Source organism: Rhinopithecus roxellana, chromosome 14, assembly GCF_007565055.1.
Source record: "Rhinopithecus roxellana isolate Shanxi Qingling chromosome 14, ASM756505v1, whole genome shotgun sequence".
Classification (NCBI taxonomy): Eukaryota; Metazoa; Chordata; class Mammalia; order Primates; family Cercopithecidae; genus Rhinopithecus; species Rhinopithecus roxellana.
In genome coordinates this window covers 105,344,161-105,371,670 of record NC_044562.1, presented here as the reverse complement: position 1 = coordinate 105,371,670, position 27,510 = coordinate 105,344,161, and the positions used below count along the sequence as shown (strand labels likewise).

General features: G+C 36.4%; 1 protein-coding gene and 1 pseudogene across 8 annotated transcripts in view; both read right to left on the bottom strand.

Moving 5' to 3' along the window:
• The window catches only part of BAZ2B (bromodomain adjacent to zinc finger domain 2B), a 331,981-nt gene that overhangs the window by 148,864 nt on the left and 155,607 nt on the right, over positions 1-27,510 (bottom strand). For 7 of the 8 annotated variants that reach the window (XM_010379122.2, XM_030916305.1, XM_030916307.1 and 4 more), the window contains exon 4: positions 5,192-5,380. The exons of the other annotated variant lie outside the window; for it this stretch is intronic. In XM_010379122.2, coding sequence (XP_010377424.2) covers positions 5,192-5,380 — 189 coding nt within the window. The remainder of the gene's footprint in view (positions 1-5,191; positions 5,381-27,510) is intronic. 8 annotated transcript variants of the gene reach the window in all.
• LOC104674717 lies at positions 14,561-15,456 on the bottom strand (annotated as a pseudogene).

Sequence of the window (27,510 nt, the reverse complement as noted above, 5' to 3'; positions counted from 1 at the left end):
TTGCAGTGAGCTGAGATCCGGCCACTGCACTCCAGCCTGGGTGACAGAGCAAGACTCCGCCTCAAAAAAAAAAAAAAAAAAATACAAAAAACTAGCCGGGCGACAAGGCGGGCGCCTGTAGTCCCAGCTACTCGGGAGGCTGAGGCAGGAGAATGGCGTAAACCCGGGAGGCGGAGCTTGCAGTGAGCTGAGATCCGGCCACTGCACTCCAGCCTGGGTGGCAGAGCAAGACTCCGTCTCAAAAGAAAAAAAAAAAAAAAAAAAAAATGAAAGTGAAAACTAGGAATATGAAAGAAGTATTTCACTCTTTGATGACTTACCCCATTCTCATCTGTTTTAAACCCTTAGAATTTAAGTTCACATCTACAACCTATGTTAAGACTTTCCTCAAGTTACATACAATATAAATCTGGCTCTGATAAATCAGATAGTCTAAATAATAATATAAGACTACTGTAATCCACTATACCTTAAGTACATTTATGGAAGAAAACTTCTATACTTAAAGATAACCATAAATACAGCAAAATCAGTAGGCCTTTTTATGTTCTAAAAAATAAGTTCTCAAAGGAGATTTCAAAAACAAGTAATTTCACATTAAAATATAAAAGATTTATAAAGCCTCTCCCCTTAAAGTTAATGATGAAAGCCTGAATTTTGTTTTTACTTCCACTCATAAATTACAGATAACAATGATTGTTTTATTGATATAAAATGACCAGTGGTAGAAAATCATTCAATAAATGGTAAATACTTAAAGAGTGTCTCTTTAAAGTTTTAGAAAAGGAAATAAGCCAAATTTTACACATTTTTCAAGGCAGGATGAAGTAATCTTGTATTGCCCCATCTAAAATCTCAAAAACAATCTCCCCCAACTGGCTAGTCTGCTAGATTATCAAATCAGTTATTATCTTTCAGACCAGTCTTCCAAAAGATATGGGGCATTTTTCATTGACTGTGACAACCATAAGAACATTAGAGGAAAAAACCCCACAACAATACAGTACTGGAAAAACTCAAAATTGTCAGGCTATTGTATTATATAATCGTTAAAACTTTTCTAGGAATATCCTTCATTAAAAATAGAATGTAAAGTGGTATGCACCTTCATTATCTAATGGCAAAATCTGTAGTTTAAAAGAAAAGTGAAATTTTCATGGTAGCTGCCAGTTTCAAAAGTCTGAAAAACAGTATAAGTAGAAAACTGCAAAAGCTATTCTTCTGCACTGCAGGAAGGTGTTACTAGTAAAATGATACCAATGTATATTCAGCCATGCCTGAACAGTGGGAACTGAATCAAGAATAACTATACAAAAGCATTGATCATTTATCCACTGTTTAGATGAAAGATGTACATTTAGATAGGAAGAAAAAGTATGTGTTTTGGGCTTGTATCAGCACAGTCAGAATCTTGTTATTTATAGGTTTGAAAGCTAGGTTCTGCCTAGCTGATAAAAAGTTACTGTACTGAGGACCAGGCACAGTGGTTCACACTCGTAATCCCAGAGCTTTGGGAGGCTGAGGTGAGAGGTTCACTTGAGGCCAGGAATTTGAGAACAGCCTTGGGCAACAGAGAGAGACCGTGTCGCTATAAGAAATTTTAAAAAGCAGGGAGGGACTGAGGTTTCCCAAAGATATTTATATAATTTAACACAGAGTCTGTAATGAAAGTGGAATTCAAAGACTTTGTAAACAACCAAAAAATTGGTAAGGTAATCAAAGTCTAGTAAGATTAAAATATTTTAGACATAATCAAACTCAGAAAAAAACATTTTAAAAAGTACTCGAGAATGTCAATGGTAAATAAGCACATAGCTGGGTGTCGTGGTGCACTTCTATAATCCTTGCCACTGCGGAGGCTGAGGCACAAGAATCACTTGAGCCTGGGAAGTGGAGGTTGCAGTGAGCTGAGATCGCACCACTGCACTCCACAGCCTGGGTGACACAGTGAAACTCTCTCAAAGAAAAAAAAAAGTAAATAAGTACACAGTAGAGATTAGAGAAAACAATGGGAAAATGTGTGTTATAAATAACCTGACACCACAGAAGAAAATACAAAATAAGAAAATAAGATTAGTTAAATAAAAAGATGCAAATGGTAGAGCTTCTGAATATAAACTTTACAAATGTCTGATGTTATTTCATAGGAAATAATTTTTGTTAAGTGACAAGCTTGTCTTCCAAATTTAGGAAAATAAACAAAATTTAGTCACAAATCAGCTTGTTGATAAAATGAAAAATACAAAATAAGGATTACATAAATCAGCATATGGTAAATTTCTAAGTATATTCAAAAGAAAGAACAGCATAGTAGCAACATTTAACTTTTTTTTTTTGAGACAGATTCATGCTCTGTTGCCCAGGCTGGAGTACAGTGGCCTGACATGGGCTCACTGCAACCTCCATCTCCTGGATTCAAGTGATTATCTTGCCTCAGCCTCCAGGGTAGCTGAGATTACAGGCATGCACCATCATACCTGGCTAATTTTTGTAGTTTTGGTAGAGATGAGGTTTGGCTATGTTGGTGAGGCATCAAGTGATCCGCCTGCCTCGGCCTCCCAAAGTGCTGGGATTACAGGTATGAGGCACCATGGCCAGCCAATATTTGACATATTTATCTCAAAGAGTCTATTAATAATATTTCAGAGGACATAATAGATGTCAATTTGAACCTAGAAGATTTAGCAGAATTTAAAAATCGTTCATACTTGATAGAGCCAAAAATACTTTGCAAAAATTCATGGTAATTTAGTATTAAAATTAATTACCAAAAAAATTACAAATATTTTAAAAATTACCATGAAATACTATGTCAATATAAAATGGAAATAATTTTATTATGCTAATATCCATTAAATAATTTTATATTTATTGATTTAATCTGAAATGCATAATATTTTAGAAAGTACAGAAAATGTAAAAATAAATTATTCCTCATTAAAAATTCCTAGTGATATCTTCCTGTTTTGTTCTCATTTATTTACTGGGTGATTTAAAAGTCTGGCAATTTGGTCACCCTTCTGAATAAAGCCAATTATAGAAAATTTATATTTAAGTTACTGTATGAAACTGCAAATTAAACAAAATGAATCTTTGAAAACTAGGCATAATCTATGCCCATCTGGCAAAAAGTATGCTCATCTAGGCATACTTTTATCACTAAAGACTCTGTCTTGCAATTGTCTGTTTATCTCCTAAAAACTGTAAGCAACATATAATATAATATACTATGTTTATTCTTCTGTTTTTGGCCTTGTGTGCAGAGCATAGTAGACGCCCAAAGAATTTTGTGCATTCAATGAATAAGTGAATAATTTATTTTGGCTGAGGAAGCTATCAAATTTTTTTCTATACAGAAGTATCAACATTATTGAAATCCAGATGAGTAATTTTTTAAATGTGTTAACCATCATTCTAGTACAAAAGATATTTGATTTTAATAATATAGTATTTACATTGTGGTTTAGAAAAGTTCAAAAGCAACAGTGTAATAAGCCATGATAAAACAATACAAATATTTAAGATATCACTATCTATATTGTTATTTATTTTGATATTTATTCAGTAAATTCGGATACTTATATTTCAGTAAATATCTGTGGAATGCTTATCTTGCTAAGCAACCATGCTAGAAACTGAATAAATTCCTATTAATATTTTTGAAGGAAATGTTAAAACTTGGTTTATGACTTCTTTAACTATCTACTCACAATACTCCTCCTCAGCATCCCTGCTTCCCAGACAACTGAATTAAAGAAGTAATATGACTCAAGAAATAGTACTTGAAATATACATTTAACCATCTATCCTTTCTACATATAGTTTTAAAAACACTTCTTTCCTTTTAAGAAAACATTTGATAAATTATTAACCATTAAAGTAGGCAAAATAAAATAATGATAGTTACCAATTACGGACTAATTATGTGCACCAGATACTGTACTCGGCACTAAGTATGACTGAACTCCTTTAATCCTCACAAGAACCCTGTAAGTCAGGTACTATTATTATGATCCTCATTTTTCAGATGAGAAAACTGATGCTAAGAGGTCAGATAATTTGTTCAAGGTCACACAGCTATGAAATAACAAAGCCAGATTTAAATTCAGGCCTATTTGTCTCTAGAATTATGCTATAATGTTTTAAGTTATTTCACATACACTAATACATGCAGACCTTACTAAAATTTATTAAAGTCAAATTATATCTACAGAAAACACATTCAAATTTAGGCTTTCAAGATAATATAACAAATTAAAGCATGTCTGTCCAAAGTTTTAATTAACTGATGTCTTACTGAACTACTAAATCCTCATAATCTATAGAATTTTGGATAATACTGGTCATCTTGCCATGTAAGTGGTACAACTCTCTAGTTGTTTTGATCAAATACAGAAAAACAGGCTGGGCACCGTGGCTCACACCTGTAATTCCAGCACTCTGAGAGGCCGAGGCGGGCAGATCACTTGAGATCCGGAGTTCAAGACTAGCCTGGCCAACATGGCGAAACCCCGTCTCTACTAAAAATACAAAAATTAGCCAGACATGGTGGTGCGTGGCTGTAATCCCAGCTACTCGGGAGGCTGAGACAGGAGAATTGCTTGAACCTAGGAGGAGGAGGTTGCAGTGAGCTGAGATTGCACCACTGCACTCTAGCCTGGGCAATCGAGCAAGATTCCATTTCAGAAAAAAACAAAACAAACAAACAAAAAACAGAAAAATAAAGAAAGGTAAGAGTCTAGCTTATTTTCCTCATGGTGAAGAAAAGTGAGAACTTGAAATAGGGGTGTAAAAATACAAAACAACTTCAGTTTCACACTAAGTAATTTTTTAAAAAATCAAATAAGGCTGAGAAAAATTCATTTAACTCTACATTTATAATATGTATAATTTTCTGTATATTGTACTTCAACAAAAAACATGAGAAAAACTTGCCCGAATTACTCTGTCCTGTGACAGACACCTATTTCTCTAGTTAAATACCTGGATATCTAATTAACTGCTCTGCCACCTAACAAACTTAGGGTGTTTAATTTTTTGCACATGATAAACAGGATTGAGCCAATTCTTGTACCAAAGTTTTAAATACAGCAGGCATTAGACTATTCCTTTTGTTCAACAGACAAATTACTGCTTGAACATTCTCAAGCTTTCCTCCTTTCCTTGAACACTGCTTGTAACAGATGTTTACCTGGAAAAGATGCTAGTTGGGGATGTGCGGCTAAGGCTGTGGGTGTACCAAGTGTCCCCAAACCACCAAATTCTGAATGCCCTGAGCTGGCTGAATGTAGACCAAAGACTGGGTGGCTGACCATTGGGAAGGCACTCGACACTGTGGACAGGTTAAACGGTTGATCCCCAGCTGTTCTGAATAAATGTCCTGGGAGGGAAAAAAACACACTTAAAGTTGTACTATAAAAAACAGATGAGATTTATCTGATTTCAGTGTTTGTAGTTAAAATTTATAATAATTTACCTATTACATTTTTATTTTACCTTTTTTCTGCTGCATTTTCTACTCTTCAAACCCTATGAAATGTTTCTAGAAACATGAAGGCATGCTAAAAATCATTAAAATGAATGGTATAACTTTACTTACTTTGAATTTGAGATTTGAGAACTGATGTTTTAAGTAAATAATTTTCACTAGGCCGGGCGCGGTGGCTCACACCTGTAATCCCAGCACTTTGGGAGGCCGAGGCGGGCGGATCACAAGGTCAGGAGATCGAGACCACGGTGAAACCCCGTCTCTACTAAAAATACAAAAAAAAGCCGGGCGCCGTGGCGGGTGCCTGTAGTCCCAGCTACTCGGGAGGCTGAGGCAGGAGAATGGCGGGAACCCGGGAGGCGGAGCTTGCAGTGAGCCGAGATAGCGCCACTGCACTCCAGCCTGGTGGACAGAGCGAGACTCCGTCTCAAAAATAAATAAATAAATAAAATAATTTTCACTAATTAAAATTATCTGACCTGAGGAAGTGAGGCCAATTTTCTCTTAATATATATAAATTAATATATTATCAATATATTTTACTTATAAAAAGGGAAATAAAAAACATCCTATTAATCTAAGGTTGAAAGCCACTGAAATAAGTACAGGATCTGTCACCAGGTCAATACTCAAATTATTATACACTCTAAGCAAGGCGATCCCAGTTTCAATGAGCCAGAGTTGAAGCTCTGTTCTCTAATACAGTCATGAGTTGTTTAATGACGGGGATACATTCTAAGAAATGCATTGTTAGGTGATTCTGTCATTGTGCAAACATTGTACAGTATAGTTACACAACCTAGGTGGTACCGTCTACTACACACCTAGGCTATAGGATACAGCCTATTGCTCCTAGGCTACAAACCTGTTCAGGATGTTACTGAACTGAATACTTTAGGCAGCTGTAACACAATGGTAAATATTTGTATATCTAGACATATCTCAACCTAAGAAAGGTACAGTAAAAATATGGCATTATAATCTTAGGGGGCTATTGTCATATATGTGGTCAGGCATTGACTAAAATGTCATTATGCAGTGTATGACTGTACTTCTTAGGTGAGAAGAGTATCTTGATACCAAAAAGGGAATATATTCTAGTCTAATAAAACAATGCACAAGACAACGTAAGTACTTAATAAATTTACAAAGATATTTCTAAATGAATTCACAAGTGGTTATCAATATAAAAATCATTTTTAACTTTCTCAGAGTAAGACAATGTTCAATTCAAATTGAGTCTGACTTTTTAATTCTATTTTTAATCTAAAGAAAATCTAATAGTAAGTGTTACAACTCCAGGTTGGAATGTTATATGATAACAAACATGACTTATTTTTCATACTTTGTAGGAATTTGGCAGAAACATTTTCTAATACTTGGAAATCCTCCCTTTACTTCCAGGAAATAATTAAGGTACCCTGTCTTGTGATAACAGAATACTCTAGGTTATCTTAAGAATTTACTGTGTGAACAGTATTGTGCTCTGTGTTAAAATTGGAATAAAGCTTCCTTATTATCTCTTGTTTATATTATATCAGTCCTGACTGTGCACTGCAATTTAATTAGTTTTAATATAGTATGCGTGAAATTTATAAATGTAAGTTAAAAATAGTATACTTATTGTTATTATTTAGTTATCAACCAAATCTCTTCCCTTGGCTTTCTTGCTTCCTGAAATCCAAGGGGTAGTCCTAAAAAATGGTCAGAGTGTACCCTCCAAAGTCTGATATAAAACCTATATTGTTTATTAAAATAATGCTATATTCTTTACTGAAACAGGAGGATCTGAATGACTTTTAAAAATAAGATTTAAATAAATTGCATTAAGTATGTTTTGTATCAGGCTATTTAAGAAAAAAGTTCTGAATCAGGATAGTGCTCCCACTACAACAAAGCAGTAACTAGATTTCACAGGGAAAATCCTCAAAATGTCTTTACAAGGAAGGCCCACAAGGAAACTGTGAGGTAAGAGGACAAGGAAAGGGCATAAACTTGGGTGTCTTTTCTAAATCAGCTAATCATTGTTTTTGTTGAATTGGTTCTTCTGTGTATCAGAGTGGACTGCATCAGAACTGAAGATGAGTCAAAATAAAACAGAGTATGCTACTGCCAAAAAAGGCTACCCAAATGTCACTATCTTTAAGACCAGTGATAAGCTACCAGAAATACTGTGTTTTTTTTTTTTGTAAATTCTCAGAAACCCAGCTAGTTTCTCAAAAAAAATGAGCTTGTAACTGTAAAAGCCAGTTTTTACTTTCATTTGTTATTATACATAAAATCTCTGGTTCTCACCAATCAATTCAACTTCCTGACTCAAATGTACTTAAATGTTTTATTTATAAACATACTATGATCAGTTTTTTTCTTTCTCCATCAATTAGTGTGGTAAGCAAGTTGAACTGAACATTGCAGTTTTGGAGAATCTGGGGTCATCTGTAATTTACGTTTTACAAATAACAATTCCTAAATTATGTCATTTATATGTATTTAGTCATGATTTAATACAAAGAAATTTGAGGGAAGTAACTTCAAAACTACAAAAGCTATATTAAATATTATAAAAATCCAGAATAATTGAAATTGTCAAGGATTAGAAACTGATAGAAACACTTCCGTAATCACTAATTGTAATTACAATTAGTTGTAATAAATAATTGGTAATAATTGGTAGTAGTAATAATTGGTAGTAATAAATAATAAGTAATACATAATTGGTAGTAAGCAGCATTCTTAGACGCATAGTTACAGCATTAATTTCATTATTGGGAAGAAGCAAACAAGCCAAACTTTGTAGTATCACAAGCAGAAAACATAAGCAATAAGTAAATGAAGTTACCACTCTTGCAGCAACAATTAAGAACCAATGATACATAATTTGCCAACAAAAAGTTCTTTTTTAAATCTAAAAGGAATGGCATCTGGAAGCAACTGAGTAGAAAGTTTCAGCAAAATGAGCTGCATATATCACAGATTCCAATGAAAAAAAAATATAGATCTGTACACAAGAATGACATCCATGCCTGGCAAGAATGCAGAGATGGGCATTCAGATCAAGGCTACTTCAACTCTACTTCCTAATTCTTTCTTCTAAAATTCTTGGTTAAAATAGTTAAAAGCATGGAAAGCACCCTTAATGACGACTGAATCTTACAGGTCCATTCTTTGCTGGTGAGAAAAAGACTCACCTCTATATTTAGTGAAGATCACTTAACATGATTGTAGTAATACCATGCATTAACAAAATACCCAAGTAAAAGACTTCCTGTGTTTCCTGTGGGAGAAGTTATACTACAGAAGGGAAATAATTTAAGAATAAATTTCACAATTTTACTATATTTTGCCTTTATAGCAAGAATTGAGAACTCAGTGATATTTTTAAAAAAGTAATCTTTCTCATTAAAAAGTTCTGTAATGCTATATATATAATTTTAATACTGTTTTTCTTTCACCTTTTACAAAACACAGATAGTAATTCCGTGTAAAAATCTTACAGAATTATTCTGTTATTTAACAGTTTCTGTAATTCAAACACTTCATGAACATACCTATTAAACATCAGGTGCTATGCTTAAGTAACTGGCCTACAAGGATGAGTAAGACAATCTCTGTCCTCAAGGAACTCATGTTTTGAGCATAATTTAAACAGTGCAAGACCATTTTTATACCATAATGTATAAAACAAGTTTGTTAATATTTCAATATTACAAATTGGTATGGTCATATACAGGACTCAGTAACACAACCCAAACACCTAAAACAGTGTCTAGTACATAACAGACATAAAATAAATTTTTTTAAATGAATTAATTCACTACTCATTTAAAGCAGAAGCAGCCTATCCATGGCACTCATTCCAAAGGCTTTCAATCATAACAAAAAGTTGTCTTGAGTCTTTATGCAAACTTGCAGTTATGGTTCCTAGATTCCTTTGCCTTATTTCCTCAACCCCTCGTCCTAATTTGTTAATGTTACCACTGGCCCTTTAGTCCTCCTTGATTCCATTTAGGTCACATGTTGGATTTGATCACACAAAATCCTACCACCTCCAGGATCTTAAACTCTTATTTAAGTTTCATCCTTGAACCACAATTTTCACATTTCCATTCCCTTATTTCTCAACATGACCTTTAGCCTCTCCCAGGACCACTCCTTGACCTTATCTGTCTCTTTCCCACTCAATACCATCAATATCTCTCCTGTGTTAACCTTAAAGGAAAAGTCTTATACCGCTATGTCTACTTCCTCCTCATTTCTCAGAATGTCTCAACATTTGTGCCAAGCCCCAAGCCTCCCTGCCACTTGGTCTGTAAAATGGAAGTTTTCCTAATCACTAGATCCCTCTAATCTTTCATTCTCAACCTCTTATATAAGTCTGGCATTCCTGATTGCGTCTTTCATATTATTATTTTTTTTGACATGTAGTCTCACTGTCACCCAGGCTGGAGTGCAGTGGCACAATCTCAGCTCACTGCAACCTCTGCCTCCCGGGTTCAAGTGATTCTCCTGCCTCAGTCTCCCGAGGAGCTGGGATTTCAGCTGTGTGCCACTATGTCCAGCTAATTTTTTTTGTATTTGCGGTAGAGACAGGGTTTCACCACGCTGGCCAGGCTAGTCTCAAAATCCTGACCTCATGATCTGCTCGTCTCGGTCTCCCAAAGTGCTGGGATTACAGGCGTGAGCCACTGCGCCTGGTCCTTTCTTTTCAAAACCCATTATCATCCTTAAGATCTAGGTCATGGAATGCTCTTGATCCTCTTCTTAACTATACATCTTTCAATAATACTATCTCCTTTATTGGATTTTCTTTCGCTTTTTCCCCCTAAATGTAAAGCATTCCTAAAGATTTTGTCCAGCTATCTCTTTCCTTCTCTTATGCTTTCTCCTTCAATATTTCACATGCTTATAATGTTTAAACTATCACCTCTATGCAAATGAATTATAAGCCAGGATTTTAGATCTTTGAGGCAAAAACTGAATCTTATTTAGCTCAGGATTTCCAATAATCTGAAACACAATAAGTACTTAATAAACTGTTTCTCACTGCTGTATTTTTGGTCACATTATTTCTTCTACTTGAGAACCTCCAAAGCCTACATAACATGCTCTTTGATTTCTACCCTTTATAATTATATTCTTTACTATTTCAAAAACCTATTGCTCAAGAAGTATTCCTGAATCTCCAGACAGATATGTTTGGGGCCTCCTTTCATTGTTCATGATAGATTATTGGCAATTTGTCCTTTATCATACCATTACTAGGGTATAAAAGTTATGAAGGAAACAGCCATTTCTTAACCATTTTTACTCTTTACAAAACATTGCACATGACGGGCGGATCACGAGGTCAGGAGATCGAGACCATCCTGGCTAACATGGTGAAACCCCGTCTCTACTAAAAAAAAATACAAAAAAAAAACTAGCCGGGCGAGGTGGCGGGCGCCTGTAGTCCCAGCTACTCAGGAGGCTGAGGCAGGAGAATGGCGTGAACCCGGGAGGCGGAGCTTGCAGTGAGCCGAGATTGCGCCACTGCACTCCAGTCTGGGCGACAGAGCGAGACTCCGCCTCAAAAAAAAAAAAAAAAAACATTGCACAAAGCAAACTGTTACCAGTTGGCAGAGACAACACTTCGTAATACCTGTTATAGGCATCTCCAAAACAATAGTTTTCAATTATTTTTTTCACTCTTCTTTTAAAAGGCTAGAATAGCCGGGCGCGGTGGCTTAAGCCTGTAATCCCAGCACTTTGGGAGGCTGAGACGGGCAAATCACGAGGTCAGATCGAGACCATCCTGGCTAATACAGTGAAACCCCGTCTCTACTAAAAAATACAAAAAACTAGCCGGGCGAGGTGGTGGGCGCCTGTAGTCCCAGCTGCTCGGGAGGCTGAGGCAGGAGAATGGCGTAAACCCGGGAGGCGGAGCTTGCAGTGAGCTGAGATCTGGCCACTGCACTCCAGCCTGGGCCACAGAGTGAGACTCCGTCTCAAAAAAAAAAAAAAAAAAAAAAAAAAAAAAAAAAAAAAAGGCTAGAATAACCAGGAATTATTCTTTAAATGATTAAAATATAACATGCCACTTTGCTCCAATTGCAAAAGTCACTCACAAGGTTAGTAAAAGCTCACTGGGTATTTAGAATGATGTCTCTTTTGTGGCTTTAATCTTTTTATACAGCAGGGATTGCTGTTTTGTTTACACCCTTGGTCCATTGCCAGGAAAATAACCTTAGTCTTCAACCATCTTAACATTTCAAACTACTGTTCACAAGGAAAATTCTGATCATACACTGATGATGGCTCAGTCAATCCTATAATTACATTTAAAACAAAGCATATTCGGTATTAATAAAAAAGGAGAAAGATACTTTATTTCGCAAAACAAAATACAACTCAAGTCAAATAGGCTCTATTAACCTTATGAGGACAAAACAAAATTATCTGGATATTACAATGTTCCACTTTTAGAAAAGCAAATGTTTCTCATATTAATGTACTTAATATCAACAGATTTATTGCTCACAAATAAAACCTGTCTTGATGAAAACTTTTGAGTTCTGCTGAGAGAAGACATTTGAGTTGTGCTCTGAGAAAACATTTGCAAGCTGATGAATGATATCATAAAACAATATTTTTAGAAGATCACAATTTTTTGGCAGATATTAACATTCAAACATAGTTTCAATATTATGAATGTAAATATTATTTTAGTTTCTATTTTAAGAGAGGTAACTGTACACATTTTACATAATAAAAATTAATATATATCTGCAATGCCTATGTTCTCAGATTATAATGAGCTGAATACTTTTCAGCAAAGCTTTTCAAATTCTACTAGCCAAATCAAATCACTACATATAAAAGTGATTAAAATCAGTACACAAATGCTGGTGTGTGGCAGTAACGAGGCATGGTAACTACAAATGTCTTTATTAGTATTAATGAATAATTCATTAAGGTTTTCTACCTGAAATTGTACTGAACTAATGCTTTGAATCTAAACTACCAGTGAACAAAATCTCCCATCAGTAAGGAAAAGTCCAGAAAGTAAATAACACAAAATAATTGTAAGAACTAAGTATGTTAAAACACTCAATCTTTTTAAAAGTCAAGAAAATTGCTTACTATGACATAACTTTGTTTTTTTGTGTGCTAAAAATGTCTTTTAATCTTTCAATGCTACACAAAATGGTTATATCTTGTCTTCAAATTTTGTCTCTAGTTCCTTAAAATGGTAAGCATAAATTTACAACGTTACAAAATCAGGCTCTAATGTACATCTTGCAAAGTATGGCTATTCATTAAAAATGGTAGTATATGCAAATAAAGTTGTTATGAGGACTTTAGTTAATATCAGTAATAACTGAGTGTAATACCAAAATGAACATCATCAAAATTACTGTAAATCAAAGCAATATTCAAATTACTGGCTCACACATTAAAATTATTCAGTATATTAATATTTAAATATTTCTGAACTCAAAATGTCCAAATTTTGTAAACCTGAATTTTGATTAAAGAACAGAAAGAAGTCTACAGTTACTGGTGACAAAACATTTCTCTCCAAGTAATTCTCATTTCACTCTTGAATTCTCAAAATGTTTTGAGCTAGTTAACCTTTATTTTTTTTTTAGAACAAAACAGGTATATTTCTATTAGACTACCTGATACAAAAGATAGTGTGGTATGGATGGATAGTATGAATGACAAATAATACAAATATATTTTATTTGAAATAAACAAAAATGCATTCGCAGCTCAATGGGTCACTTGGAAACAAACTGTTGCTTGACTATATTACTGAGCAAAAACAAAACTAAAGCATGAAAGCTTTTTTTGTTTTTTTAACCTGTATCTGGAGATAGGCAGGAAGACACTACTTGTTTCTTTTAAAAACTGACCTTCCCTTAAGGCCGGGTCATAGAACGATAAACAATGTAAATGAATCCACCATTACCAGTTGTTACATTATATCTATGTCATCTGTGTATTCTGAGATTACACACATACCTGCCAATATACCTGGAACAGGTTATTTTATCACAGTTACACTTGAGTTCTTGAAAGGCAGGACTGAGGAAGAGTAATTTGAAGTAAGTTTTACATCCTATTTAGAAGAAATCACCAGCATTTCCTTAAATAACAGGTTACAGTAGAAAGATACTGCCTGGAATTTATCCTTTTCATTTTGGTTCATTTTTAGTTTTTGTTTATGATTTACATAGCTGTTTAATTCATTTGCTTATAGTGCAATCCTGCCATAAAGTACTAAAGCACAAGATACCTATTATTCCCTCAACATCTGCATTTTTCAAGTTTTATACTCTATATCCACAGTATTTCAGTAGTTCTTGACTGTTTAAAAAAATAAATGGGTAAAACTCTTCTAAAAATACGGATGTCTATAACTACAATGGCACTAAGATAGGAAGGAGACAATGAGAGAAGGGATAAAAGCAAACATGTTCATGTGCAGGGAACGTGGTTCAAGTCTTTGGATTTAAAAACAAGTTCCCCAGAGAAGCTGACACTTCCTTTGCCCTCCAAAAAGGACCTGAAAAGTCCCAATCCAAACTTTCAAAAATTACAGTTCTGAGATGCAATAAATGATGATCAAAGCAGTCAGAGGGAGAAGGATGAATGTGTCTTCCATTTAGCTGTAGATTGTAGTATAGCCTCTTTAGGTGCTGGTGGATCAGTGAAAACCACTGAAGTATCAGAAGTGCTTGGAAGGATGGGGTAGAAAATAATGACCATAATACCTTGTCTAAATCAGCAGCAGGGCTTCATGGCTAGGAAACTTTTTTCAACAGTAAAATGTCTCTAGGATAGATCGCTCCCTCCAACATAAAATGTGCCAGAATTAACATAAAAAAAAAAAAAAAGACTTACACTTGGATATAGCAATAACAGAAAATTGCAAGGCAGAGAACACAAAAGAATCAAGACAATGCTTATAGGTTCAACAGTATTCCATGAGGCTAGAAAACTGGTTAACTTTGAAAGCGCTAGCAAAATAGCACTCTTATTTATAAATCACTTATTTATCATATGACCACATGTTGAATCCTTGTCTTTCCACATACTGAAGAACCCTACATTCAGCCTTTAGGCATTCTGCATTTCTTTGCCAATGTTGTAGCTGAGTATCTTGTTCCAGTCGATTTTGGTGCGGGTAACTGGAAGCTGCTGGCGCAAGACCTTGAATGTGGTATCTGACATTGTTTGATAGTTATCACTAATTGCTGTCTGACGCTCATTTTCTGCATTCTCTATGATTTTAATAAACTCCTTGGCAGTTTGTGTGTCATTCGAAACAGTTAGTGAATCATGTACATCTTTATGACTAACCAACCGCACATTGCCATCTTCATAATAGTGAACCTGAATCTTAAGCACTCCAACAACCTGGCCTGTAGGTAGTGTGATGGTAAACTTCCACTCTGATCCCCAACGACCATTCCATAAGTTTTTAGGCTGACTCTGGTGGCTTTCAATACACGCAATAATAGTCTGTTGCCCATAGGTAGTTTTAGCATAAACAGTACAGAAGCCATTGGAATAATGGTCTTTCTCATAAGCTCTTAAAGCACTGTCACAGGATTATCTCCAAGACTTCAGACCTCCATCTACTTGTTCTGGCTGGGGGTCACTTGCTTCTTTCTGTAAGTGAGTAAGTGATCAAATTTAAAGGAAAGCAGATCTAAAACTCTGCTATTGCCCAGGTCACCGTGCTCTGTAATTAAGACCTGATCTTCATATCTTTCTGTCTTCACAGGTGCAAACTGATTCACGTTGTAATGAGCAAATGCATGTTCTGCCCTTTCCCTGAGGAGGTTGTCATTATTACGTAGTAGCCGAACATCACTGAATACTTCATTAAATTCCCCTGGGGGTGCATGAGTGATGAATTTCGAAGCAGCTATGCGGACCTTTATCCTCATCAAACACACACAGCGAAAGTAGTTGGCCATCTTGCGCGTTCTCAAACATTATATTTAACACTTAAAACGATGCCATGGAATGGAAGCCGGTCTTTTTTTTTTTTCTGCTGATTCATGATATCCTCCTCATCATATGCTAACTTTTCCAATGTACTCAAATCTATTTCCAAACTATGTATTTTGATCCACTGATCAGTCGGCCAGGTCATGTTGCAAATTCATGATGTTTTAATTATTTCAGCCTTTTTTATGTTTTAATATTTCATCAAGTATATGTTCCCTCATTATTCATCTTTGCAAACCACCTTAAAAAATAATTCTAGCTAATTCCCTTTTAGACTAGCAGCTGTACTTGTTCAGTTTTCCTCTTCCTTTAGATTTTCTACCACTCAATTTCTTTCACTCTCAGAAAATCCATTCCCCTCAATATATCGGAGACATAAAAGTTGTTCATCCTGAAATTTTTTTTTTTTTTTTTTTTTTGACGTTTTTTTTTTTTTTTTTATTATACTTTAAGTTCTAGGGTACATGTGCATAACGTGCAGGTTTGTTACATATGTATACTTATGCCATGTTGGTGTGCTGCACCCATCAACTCGTCAGCACCCATCAATTCATCATTTATATCATGTATAACTCCCCAATGCAATCCCTCCCTCCTCCCCCCTCCCCATGATAGACCCCAGTGTGTGATGTTCCCCTTCCCGAGTCCAAGTGATCTCATTGTTCAGTTCCCACCTATGAGTGAGAACATGCGGTGTTTGGTTTTCTCTTCTTGTGATAGTTTGCTAAGAATGATGGTTTCCAGCTGCATCCATGTCCCTACAAAGGACGCAAACTCATCCTTTTTTATGGCTGCATAGTATTCCATGGTGTATATGTGCCACATTTTCTTAATCCAGTCTGTCACAGATGGACATTTGGGTTGATTCCAAGTCTTTGCTATTGTGAATAGTGCCGCAATAAACATACGTGTGCATGTGTCTTTGTAGTAGACTAATTTATAATCCTTTGGGTATATACCCAGTAGTGGGATGGCTGGGTCATATGGTACATCTAGTTCTAGATCCTTGAGGAATTGCCATACTGTTTTCCATAATGGTTGAACTAGTTTACAATCCCACCAACAGTGTAAAAGTGTTCCTATTTCTCCACATCCTCTCCAACACCTGTTGTTTCCTGACTTCTTAATGATTGCCATTCTAACTGGTGTGAGATGGTATCTCATTGTGGTTTTGATTTGCATTTCTCTGATGGCCAGTGATGATGAGCATTTTTTCATGTGTCTGTTGGCTGTATGAATATCTTCTTTTGAGAAATGTCTGTTCATATCCTTTCCCCACTTTTTGATGGGGTTGTTTGTTTTTTTCTCGTATATTTGTTTGAGTTCTTTGTAGATTCTGGATATTAGCCCTTTGTCAGATGAGTAGGTTGCAAAATTTTCTCCCATTCTGTAGGTTGCCTGTTCACTCTGATGGTAGTTTCTTTTGCTGTGCAAAAGCTCTTTAGTTTAATTAGATCCCATTTGTCAATTTTGGCTTTTGCTGCCGTTGCTTTTGGTGTTTTAGACATGAAGTCCTTGCCCATGCCTATGTCCTGAATGGTACTACCTAGATTTTCTTCTAGGGTTTGTATGGTATTAGGTCTAACATTTAAGTCTCTAATCCATCTTGAATTAATCTTCGTATAAGGGGTAAGGAAAGGATCCAGTTTCAGCTTTCTACTTATGGCTAGCCAATTTTCCCAGCACCATTGATTAAATAGGGAATCCTTTCCCCATTTCTTGTTTCTCTCAGGTTTGTCAAAGATCAGATGGCTGTAGATGTGCGGTATTATTTCTGAGGACTCTGTTCTGTTCCATTGGTCTATATCTCTGTTTTTTTTTAAATATATAAATAGCTTTTATTTATCTTACACTACATGAAATGTCATACATTTCAGTACAGAAATATGAACATATTTGTCCCCCAAACAACACTGGTGGTGTGTGGAGTTACATAACATGTGGTATATGTATTGTATTTCGTAAATATTTAAAAAATCACTTCTGATGCTAATCTGGCCCTAAGTGTTTTTTCTTAATTATAAATTGAAAATTTATAATGACATAAATTTATAGGGTACAAAAGTGATATTATAACCTCTGAATACAATGTAGAATAATTTAATCAAGGTAATTAACACGGCCATCACCTCCAATACTTAACTTTTTGTGGTGTGAACACTTGAAATTTACTCTCTTAGCTATTTTGAATATTCACCACACTATGCAACAGAACTCAAAAAAAAGAAAATAAAATTTCTCCTGTCTGAGATTTTGTACCCTTTAATCATCATCTTCCCATTCCTCCCATCCCTCAGTCTTTGTTTTTCTTTCTTTTTTGAGACGGAGTCTTGCTCTGTTGCCAGGCCAAAGTGCTATGGCGTGATCTCAGCTCACTGCAACCTCTGCCTCCCAGGTTCAAGCGATTCTCCTGCCTCAGCCTCCTGAGTAGCTGGGACTAAAGGCACACACCACCATGCCCAGCTAATTTTTGTATTTTTAGTGGAGACAGGATTTCACCATGTTGGCCAGGATGGTCTGGATCTCCTGACCTTGTGATCTGCCCGCTTTGGCCTCCCAAGGTGCTAGGATCACAGGTGTGAGCCACTGCGCCCCACCATCCCTCAGCCTTTGTGACCACCATTCTACTCTCTGCTTCGATGAGTTCAATGGTTTTAGATTCCACATGTGAGACATGTAATATTTTGTGTTTCTGTGCCTGATTTATCTTATTTCACTTAGCATAATGTTCTCTGATTCCATCCACGGTGTTGCAAATAAGAAAATTTCTTTCTTTTTCAAGGCCAAATAGTATTCCATTGTGTACATACCAGATTTTTTAAAAATACACTCATCTGTTGATGAACACTTGGGTTGATTCCTTAACGTGTCTATTGTTAATGGTTCTGCAATGAACGTGGACGTGCAGACATCTCTTTGACAAACTGTTTTCAAGTCCTTTGGGTAAATCCCACAAACAGGATGGCTGGATCATACAGTAATTCTATTTTTAGTTTTTTGAGGAACCTCCATACATTTTCTATAAAGGCTGTACTAATTTACATCCCCATTAACAGTGTACAAGGGTTCCATTTTCTCCACATCCTTGCCAATCCTTTTGTCTATTTGATAAAAGCCAATCTGACAGGTGTGAGATGATATCTCATTGTGATTTTAATTTGCATCTCCCTAACGATTAGTGATGTTGAGCATTTTTTTCATGTATCTGCTGGCCATTTGTATGTCTTTTGAGAAACGTCTATTCGGATTGGGTTTTATTTTTATTTTTGAGACAGAGTCTCGCCCTGTTGCCTAGGCTGGAGTGCAATGGTGCGATCTCGGCTCACTGCAACCTCCACCTCCCATTTTCAAACAATTCTCCTGCCTCAGCCTCCCAAGGAGCTGGGATTACAGGCGCCCACCACCATGCCTAGCTAATTTTTGTATTTTTAGTAGAGACGGGGTTTCACCATGTTGGCCAGTCCGGTCTCGAACTCCTGACCTCGTGATCTGCCCGCCTTGGCCTCCCAAAGTGCTGGGATTATAGGTGTGAGCCACTGCACCCAGCCTATTTTTATTTTTAAGCAGTTATTTTGAGATTATTTTGACTCACAAGAGTTGCAAAAATAGTACACAGAGTTCCTATATACTCTCTGTCCAACCTTACTTCTCCTCATGTTAACATCTTACATGACTAAAGAACAACTTTCCAAACTAAGAAATTAACCTTGATTAACTAATTAAAATAAAGAATTTATTCAGATTTAATCAGTTTTTCCACGAATGTTACTTCTCTGTCCAAAGATCCAATCCAGCATCTCATATTACACTTAGGTATTATGTTTCCCTAATTTTGTAGTCTGTGATATTTCCTCAGTCTTGTTTGGTATGACTATAATACACTGAAGTGTACTGGTCAGAGGTATTTTGTAAGATGTCCCTCTGGTTGAGTTTGTCTGATGTGTTCTCATGATTAGAAGAGGTGATGCATTATTAGAAAAGATGGTCAATGTGCCCTTCTCAGAGCAATATATCTAGGGCCCATAATGTTGCTATGTAGTGCTGGTGACATTAACTTTGATCACTTGGTTAAGCTGGTATCTGCTAGGATTTGCCACTGTAAAATTACCATTTTCTCTTAAAACAGCATTTTTATTAGAAAACAAGTCACCGGGAGCCGTGGTAACTTTGGGAACAAAAGCTGCCATTTAATAACATCAAACATGCCGAACAAGCTTTGTTCAAGAAATGATGCATCAATACTCAGGCAAATGACTATTCTTAAAAGATAAGGACAGTTCCTCTTTCGTGATAATTTTTGTTGGATCTAATGAAAAAAATTAGAGTTCATAGATTAAAATGCTAAACATATGGAATATTTTATATACATTTCTGTATTCAAATATAGCTGTACTTCTAGTAAGGAAACAGAAAAAACTAAAAATAATATAATTCTTGTTTTACTTTAATTACCTTATTCTAAATCTTGTTCATCTTATGTTTCAATAAATAAGAAAGTCTTAGTTTTCCCATAATGAACATAAATTATTACAATCAGCTTTGAAACTATAGACTGGGTGTATTAATTTGCTAGAGCTGCCATAACAAAGTACCACAACTGTGTGACTTAGAACAACAGAAATGTATTGTTTCATGGTGCTGGAGGTTAGAAGTCTGAAATCAAGGTGTCAACAAGGCCATGTTCCTTCTGAAGGCACCAGGAAAGACGGGTTCCATGATTCTCTCCTAGTTTCTTATAACCTTGGGTATTCTTCCTGTGTCTTTACATGTGCTTCTTGCTGTGCATGTCTCTGTGTCTACATCTCTCCTTTGATAAAAATACTGGATATGTATTGGATTAGGGCCCAACCTAATGATTTCATTTTAACTTCATTAACTCTGTAAGGTATCTATAACCAAGTAAGGTCACATTCTGAAGTACTAAGGGATTAGGACTCTAACCTATGTCTTTTGAGGGAGAGGATACAATTTAACCTATAACATTTGCTTTTTTTTTTTAAGAGAACTTAATTCACTTGAACACATTACCTTTCTCAAGTAACCTACTACTAAAATCCCAAATTAAAACTACAAAGTTCTACTAAAAAGTGAAGTGAAATAATAGTCCCAAAATACTTGTGATCAAACCTTTCATTAAATAAACCCCACTGCAAAAAAAGGCTAGACAGTTGAAAATTCAACAGCCTGAACAGGCGCGATGGCTTACGCCTGTAATCCCAGTATTTTGGGAGGCCGAGGTGGGCGGATCATTTGATGTCAGGAGTTCAAGACCAACCTGGCCAACATGGTGAAACCCTGTCTCTACCAAAAATACAAAAATTATTCAGGCATGGTGGCACGCACCCAGCTACTTGGGAGGCTGAGGTGAGAGAATCACTTGAACCCAGGAGGCGGAGGTTGCAGTGAGCTGAGATCACACCACTGCACTCCAGCCTAGACAACAGAGTGAGACCCTGTCTCACTAAAAAAAAAAAAAGAAAAAAAAAGAAAAAAGAAAATCCAAGAGCCTTTATTTAGGATTTATAGTCCTTCTTCAGATACAAAACATTAACACATCATTAACACATCAACTAAAAAAGAAAATCATGTTGTAATAGTTCAGAGTATAACATAAATATTCAAAGAAACTTTGGCTTTATCCACAAACCACCAAGGACAGGCCTGTCTCATTCCCTGATGATTCCTACTAAGTATAAACTTAAGTCTTGGCTGTCTCTTAAGTTCTAGTTAAGCCATAACTTTTGACTTTCAGATTTTTTTTTTTTTTTTTTGAGATGGAGTCTCACTTTGTCACCCAGGCTGGAGTGTAATGGTGCAATCTCGGCTCACTGCAAGCTCTGCGTCCTGGGTTCACGCCATTCTCCTGCCTCAGCCTCCCGAGTAGCTGGGACTACAGGCACTTGTCACCACGCCCGGCTAATTTTTTGTATTTTTAGTAGAGATGGAGTTTCATGATGTTAGTCAGGACGGTCTCGATCTCCTGACCTCATGATCTGCCCACGTCAGCCTCCCAAAGTGCTGGGATTACAGGCTGAGCCACTGCGCCCGGCCTCAGGTTTGTTTTTCATACATTGCCTCTTCAGTAATCTAAACTGATCTTTTAAATTCCTTATCCTGTAGCTTATGATGCCCACCCTTAACTAAAATCTGCATAGTTACTTGATATTACCAGAGCAATGCACAGCACAGCTCAGAAAACTTATTAATCAGAGTTAATTATCGTTTAAGTTTTAAGTCTTAGTCCTGTAAATTCATCTCTCCTATCCCTTCCTTTCTTCAATAATTGTTTCTTATTATTATACATTTTGTGCCAGGCACTGACTGGATACATATTGGTAAAACGGATAAAGTCCTTGCTCTTTAAATGTAAAAGAATTGACAAATAAGTAAAACAACACTAAATGTCTAATTATAAATTGTGAAGAGTGCTATGGAAGAAATTATAGGTGCAGCAATTACCTAGACACTATAATTAGAGGTCTAATTAAGATCTGTATTAGTCAAGATTCTTTAGAAAACAGAACCAACAGGATACACTAATTTATTACATATGATGATAAGGAATTGAGATTATGGAGGCTGACCCAGGAAAGCTGGTGGTATAATTCTGAGAACCAAAGGGCTGATGGTGTAAGTCCCAGCCATGGGAGAAGACTGATGTCCTAGATCAATCAGTCAGGCAAATAGAACTACTCCCCTCTTCCTCCATTTTTTTTTCGTCTCTGCAGGTCCTCAATGGGTTAGATGATGCCCACACTGCACTGGGGAGGACAATGTGCTCTACTCACTCCACTGATTCAGCTGCTAAACACCCTTACAGACACACCCAGAAATAATGTTTAACCTGAGCACCCATGAGCTAGTCAAGTGGACACATCAAATTAATTATTATAATATCTCAGGACATCTAACCTGAGACAAAGCATGAGGAAGAATCAGCTTTATGAAGATCTTCCAGACAGAGGGAGAGCATATTTGAAATTCTGAGTTGGGAAATAATGTTTTGTATCTGAAGAAGTAAAAGGTCAGGGAGGCTGAAAGATAAGGGTTCAGAATGAGAACAGTACCAAATAAATTTGAGAAGGCAGGCAAGATTAGGTCACGGAGAGTGTAGAGCCTTATGTAAAAATTAAGTTGTAAGTACAAAACATCCAGCTCGATATGGCTAGGTGAAAAAGTTAATCTAATGACTCACATAACTCAAAAGCTTTTGGGAAAGGCTCATTTTATAGATGAAGAAGCTAGATTGAACGTTTTACCAAGACCTAATTTCTCCTCTTCTGGTTCTACCTCCTCAGATGGGCCTTTCCTCCCAGGTTTCTGGAGCAGGAAGCTGCAGGTGCCAGTGCAAGGGGAGGTATTTTTCCTCCCCCAGCACCAAGAAAAATCCCAGAATGGAATCTCTTTGCTTTGATTAATTGACTTATGTTGTGTCCATTCCTTAACCAATCATTCTTGTCTAGGAAAGATGATATTTGGATTGGCTAGGTTGGATCACATGCCACACATCTATAGTGTCTTAGGTAAAAAATGTTTTTAAAGTAAGTGACTTATTTTGGGGTCGGAGACAACTGCTGGTAATGGTGGAGGAGTGAGGTGGTCATATGAATCCTCCACAGAGGATAATTACTAAAATTGGGCTAAAAAAAAACCCCTGAAGATACTGGAAAGCATCCAAAAGCAGAAGGAAGGCAGAGGAGAGTTTAGTCTGGAAAAATGGTTAACAAGAAGTAAAAAGTATGACTTTGTAGCTTTCTGGTCTGATAATGCTGCCTAAACCACATAGTTGTAAGTACAGATGATGGTCAAATATAAAAAACAGCAGGCTTATCAACTAAAGGTGCAAGAGGTCAGAATTCTTGGTAGTGAGCAAACCACAGAAAGTATGAGACTCAAATTCAATTTAATTAATATCCAAATGCCTAGCTGCAAGTATACTGTGGATGAATGAAAAAGGACTCCAGGGTCAGCAAAAACTAGCTGGCAGAGAACGAAGACAAATCTACTCTTGAAAAGCAGAGCTATATACAGAAGATCTGTTGGGTTTGATGTATTTATTTATTAAGTGCACTCCCTCATCATGATTATCTCAGGCAGTAGGAAGTATGAAGTGTCACAGCACTGAGCCCCAAGCTGGCAGAGCAACTGGAGATTAGGGGGTAATCTTAGAAGAAAAAAAAGAAATCCACCACCACCAACAGCAAAAACAAAACCCAAAAAAGAAACACAGAGAAAAGGAGACCCATCTCTGCCTAAATAATTTGCCAATCAAGAATTTTCACAGGTACAGAGGAGACCCAGAGGAGTCTAGTACGAAAAAGCAGAAGTAGGAAGTCAAAAGAATCATAGCACAAATATTATCAGTACATTTTCTAACCACAGTAAAACTAAAATGGATATTGATTTTAAAGACTAAATGTTAATGACTTCTAAACTCTCCATCAGCCAAAGAAGAATTAACACAGGAAACTAGAAAATACTTTTACTGGAATGTTAAGAAAATGACACATAAAACTTATGTGCTGCAGCTACAGCAGTAATTACAAGGGAAATTCATAGCATTAAATACATATATAAGAAAAGGACAAAGGTGCTAAAGAAACAATTTAAGCTTCCCTCTAGAAAACAGGAAAAGGCCTGGTGCTGTGGCTCACGCCTGTAATCCCAACACTTTGGGAGGCCAAGGCGGGTGGTTCACAAGGTCAGGAGTTCAAGACCAGCATGGCCAACATAGTGAAACCCCCATCTCTACTAAAAATTTAAAAAATTAGCTGGGCGTGGTGGCGGTGGGTGCCTGTAATTGCATCTACTCGGGAGGCTGAGGCAGGAGAATCACTTGAACCCGGGAGGCAGAGGTTGCAGTGAGCTGAGATTGCGCCATTGCACTCAGCCCAGGAGATAGTTCGAGACTCTGTCTTAAAAAAAAAAGAGGAGGGAAAAAGAAGAGAAAATAATACTCATAGGAAATCACAAGGAAATAATGAGAGAAAAAAAACAGAAAATTGAGAAAACTCAACGAAGCCAAAAGCTTGTTCTTAAAAAAAATCGGTAAAATTGAAAAACCTCTAGTCACTAAAAAAGACATAAGTTATGCATATCAACGATGAAAGAAAAAACATCTCTACCAATTATACAGACATAAAAAGAATGAGGTAATATCTGGAACAATTTTGGGTCCATACATTTAATGATGTAGATGAAATGAACAAATTCCTTGAAAGACACCAACCAAAGCTCATTCAAGGAGAAAAAGATATCCTGAATTGTTCTATACCTACATTTTTTACTTATTTTATTTATTTGTTTATTTATTTATTTATTTATTTATTTTTGAGACCGAGTCTCGCTCTGTCGCCCAGGCTGGAGTGTAGTGACACAATCTTGGCTCAATGCAACCTCCACCTCCCAGGTTCAGGCGATTTCCCTGCCTCAGCTTCTTGAGTAGCTGGGATTACAGGAGCCCGCCACCATGCCTGGCTAATTTTTTAATACATTTTTTAGTAGAGACAGGGTTTCATCATGTTGACCAGGCTGGTCTTGAACTCCTGACCTCAAGTGATCTGCCTGCCTCAGCCTCCCAGAGTGCTGGGATTACAGGCGTTAGCCACCACGCCCAGCCTATACCTACATTTTAAAAGGCGAACTCATGATTTAGTATCTTACAACAACAACAACAACTTAAACAAACAACCAAAGCTCTCCAGGCCCAGATGTTTCACCAGTGAATTCTACCAAACATTTAGAGAAAAAATAATATCAATTCTATATTCTTTGAAAAACACAAGAGAGGCAGGAATCCTACCCACTCATTTCCAACAAGTTAACTGCAAGAAAACTATAGACCAATAACCCTCATGAACACAGGTGCAAAATTCCTTAAGAAAATTTTAGCAAATCAAATTCAACAGTGCTTTATTTCTAGACTTGCTTCAAGCATGACCAACAGTATTTTGAAGGGATAACCCATCATTACCAAGTGGGATTAATTCTTGAAATGCAAGATTGGCTTAACTATAAAAAATTAATCAACGTAATTTGCCAAAATAGCAAGTTAAAAGGGAAAAGCCGTATGATCATTTCAATAAGTGCAGAAAATGCATGTGACAACATTTAATACCAATTCATAATAAAAAACTCTCAGCAAAGAACGAATAGAAGGGAACTGTCTCAGTAATTGCTAGGGCAGGGATGGAGGGAGGAATTTAACTTCCAAAAGATACAAGGCAACTTCCTGGAGTAATAAAATTGTCCTACAGCCTGGAGGTTACATGAGTATATACACTTGTCAAAATTCATTAAAGTATACATTGAAAATGGTGAATTATATTGTACATAAATCACACCAAAATAAAGAAACTAAAAGGAGCGTATGCATATGCAGCTTCACTCTGTTCTGAGAGGAACAGATAAAAGCAGGGCAAGCATAGAAGTGCGGAAGCCAGTTAGAAAGAACTGCAATGATGTAGATGAGAAATTTTAGAGTAGACTAGGGTAGTGGTAGTGGAGACAGAAAGAAGTGTAGAGACTCAAGCTTTATTTTGAAGGTAGAATCAACAGACTTTAGATGTGAGGGGGAAAGAGAAATAGATAAATCCAGAGATCACTATATTTATGGCTTAAGCTACTGGATAAATTGTGGTATCATTTTATGATAGAGAATGTGAAGGAAATAGGTTTTGGGAGAAAACCAAAAGTTTGGTTTTTGGATATGTTAAATCTGTTAAGTTTGAGATGCCTATGAAACATCTATGTAAAATGTATATGTTCAGGAGCTCAGAGAGAAAGTCTGGGCAGAGTCTTCCTACAGGTGTATTTAAACAAAAAGACAAGAGATAACAGGCATCAGAATCAAGGCTTAGAAAATGCAACATTTATGAGTACAGGAATCTGGGGGAAACAAAACTTAAGAAGGAGTTGTATAAAAAAATTTGGAGAAAAACTATGAATAGTATAATGGAAGCTAAAAGGAAAGATTTTCAAGAAGAAGACAGTGGTCAGCTATGTCAAATTCTGCTGAGGTTGAGTGAGATGAGGATAGAAAGGTGACATTGGTGTGAGTTGGGACATGTGTGAAAGACAAGAAGAAAGCATATGTAACTATCTCCTTTCTCAAGTTGGGCTGTGAACGTTCTGGCAGAAAATAGGGCAATAGCCAGAACAGCATTGGGATGTAAAAATGGTTTGGGGGCCAGGCGCAGTGGCTCACATGTGTAATCCCAGCAATTTGTGAGGTTGAAATAAGACGATCACTTTAGCCTAGGATTTGAGACCAGTCTGGGCAACAGAGTGAGTCTCTACAAAAAAAAAAAAAAAAAAAAGAAAGAAAAGAAAATTAAATTAGCTGGGCTTGCCTGTAGTTCCAGCTACTAAGGAGGCGGAGGTTGGGGGATTGCCTGAGCCTCGGAGGTTGAGACTGCAGTGAGCTGTGATCACACCACGGCACTCTAGCCAAACAGAGCGAGACTCTGTCTCCCCCTGGCTCCCCCTAAAAAGAAGGTTTTTTTGTACATACTGCTTTTTTTAGGATGGGTGATACTAAGAGCATGCTTTTATACTGATGAACATTATCCAGTAGACAAAGAAGAATTAATGACACAGTACAGAAGAAATGAAGTACTGAAAAAATCCTTTATAATCTTTAATAAATAACCAATAGATATTTGCTATTGTCTGTGAAAGTTAAGAGCCATATCACTTTGAGTTGAGCATTTATTCTATTTGGCTTAATTTATATTCTTACATAGAACAGGATTTCAAAGGAGATTTGTAATAAATACACATAAGCTAGTAGATGCACTACTGAAATAAATTTTAAAGAAATGGGCAGTTGAAATGGGAATAAAGTTCATATACATGTATCAGAAAAGTTTATTACAATGCAGAGCTGGGGAGATATGGCAGAGGAGCTATAATCAGATGAGTTTAAATGGGTAGATAATTGGTTCATTCAAGATTTGTTTCAACTTATTTTTAGAATGCCTTCCAATGATGCAGGAGCTGGCAGCTAAAAACTACATTTA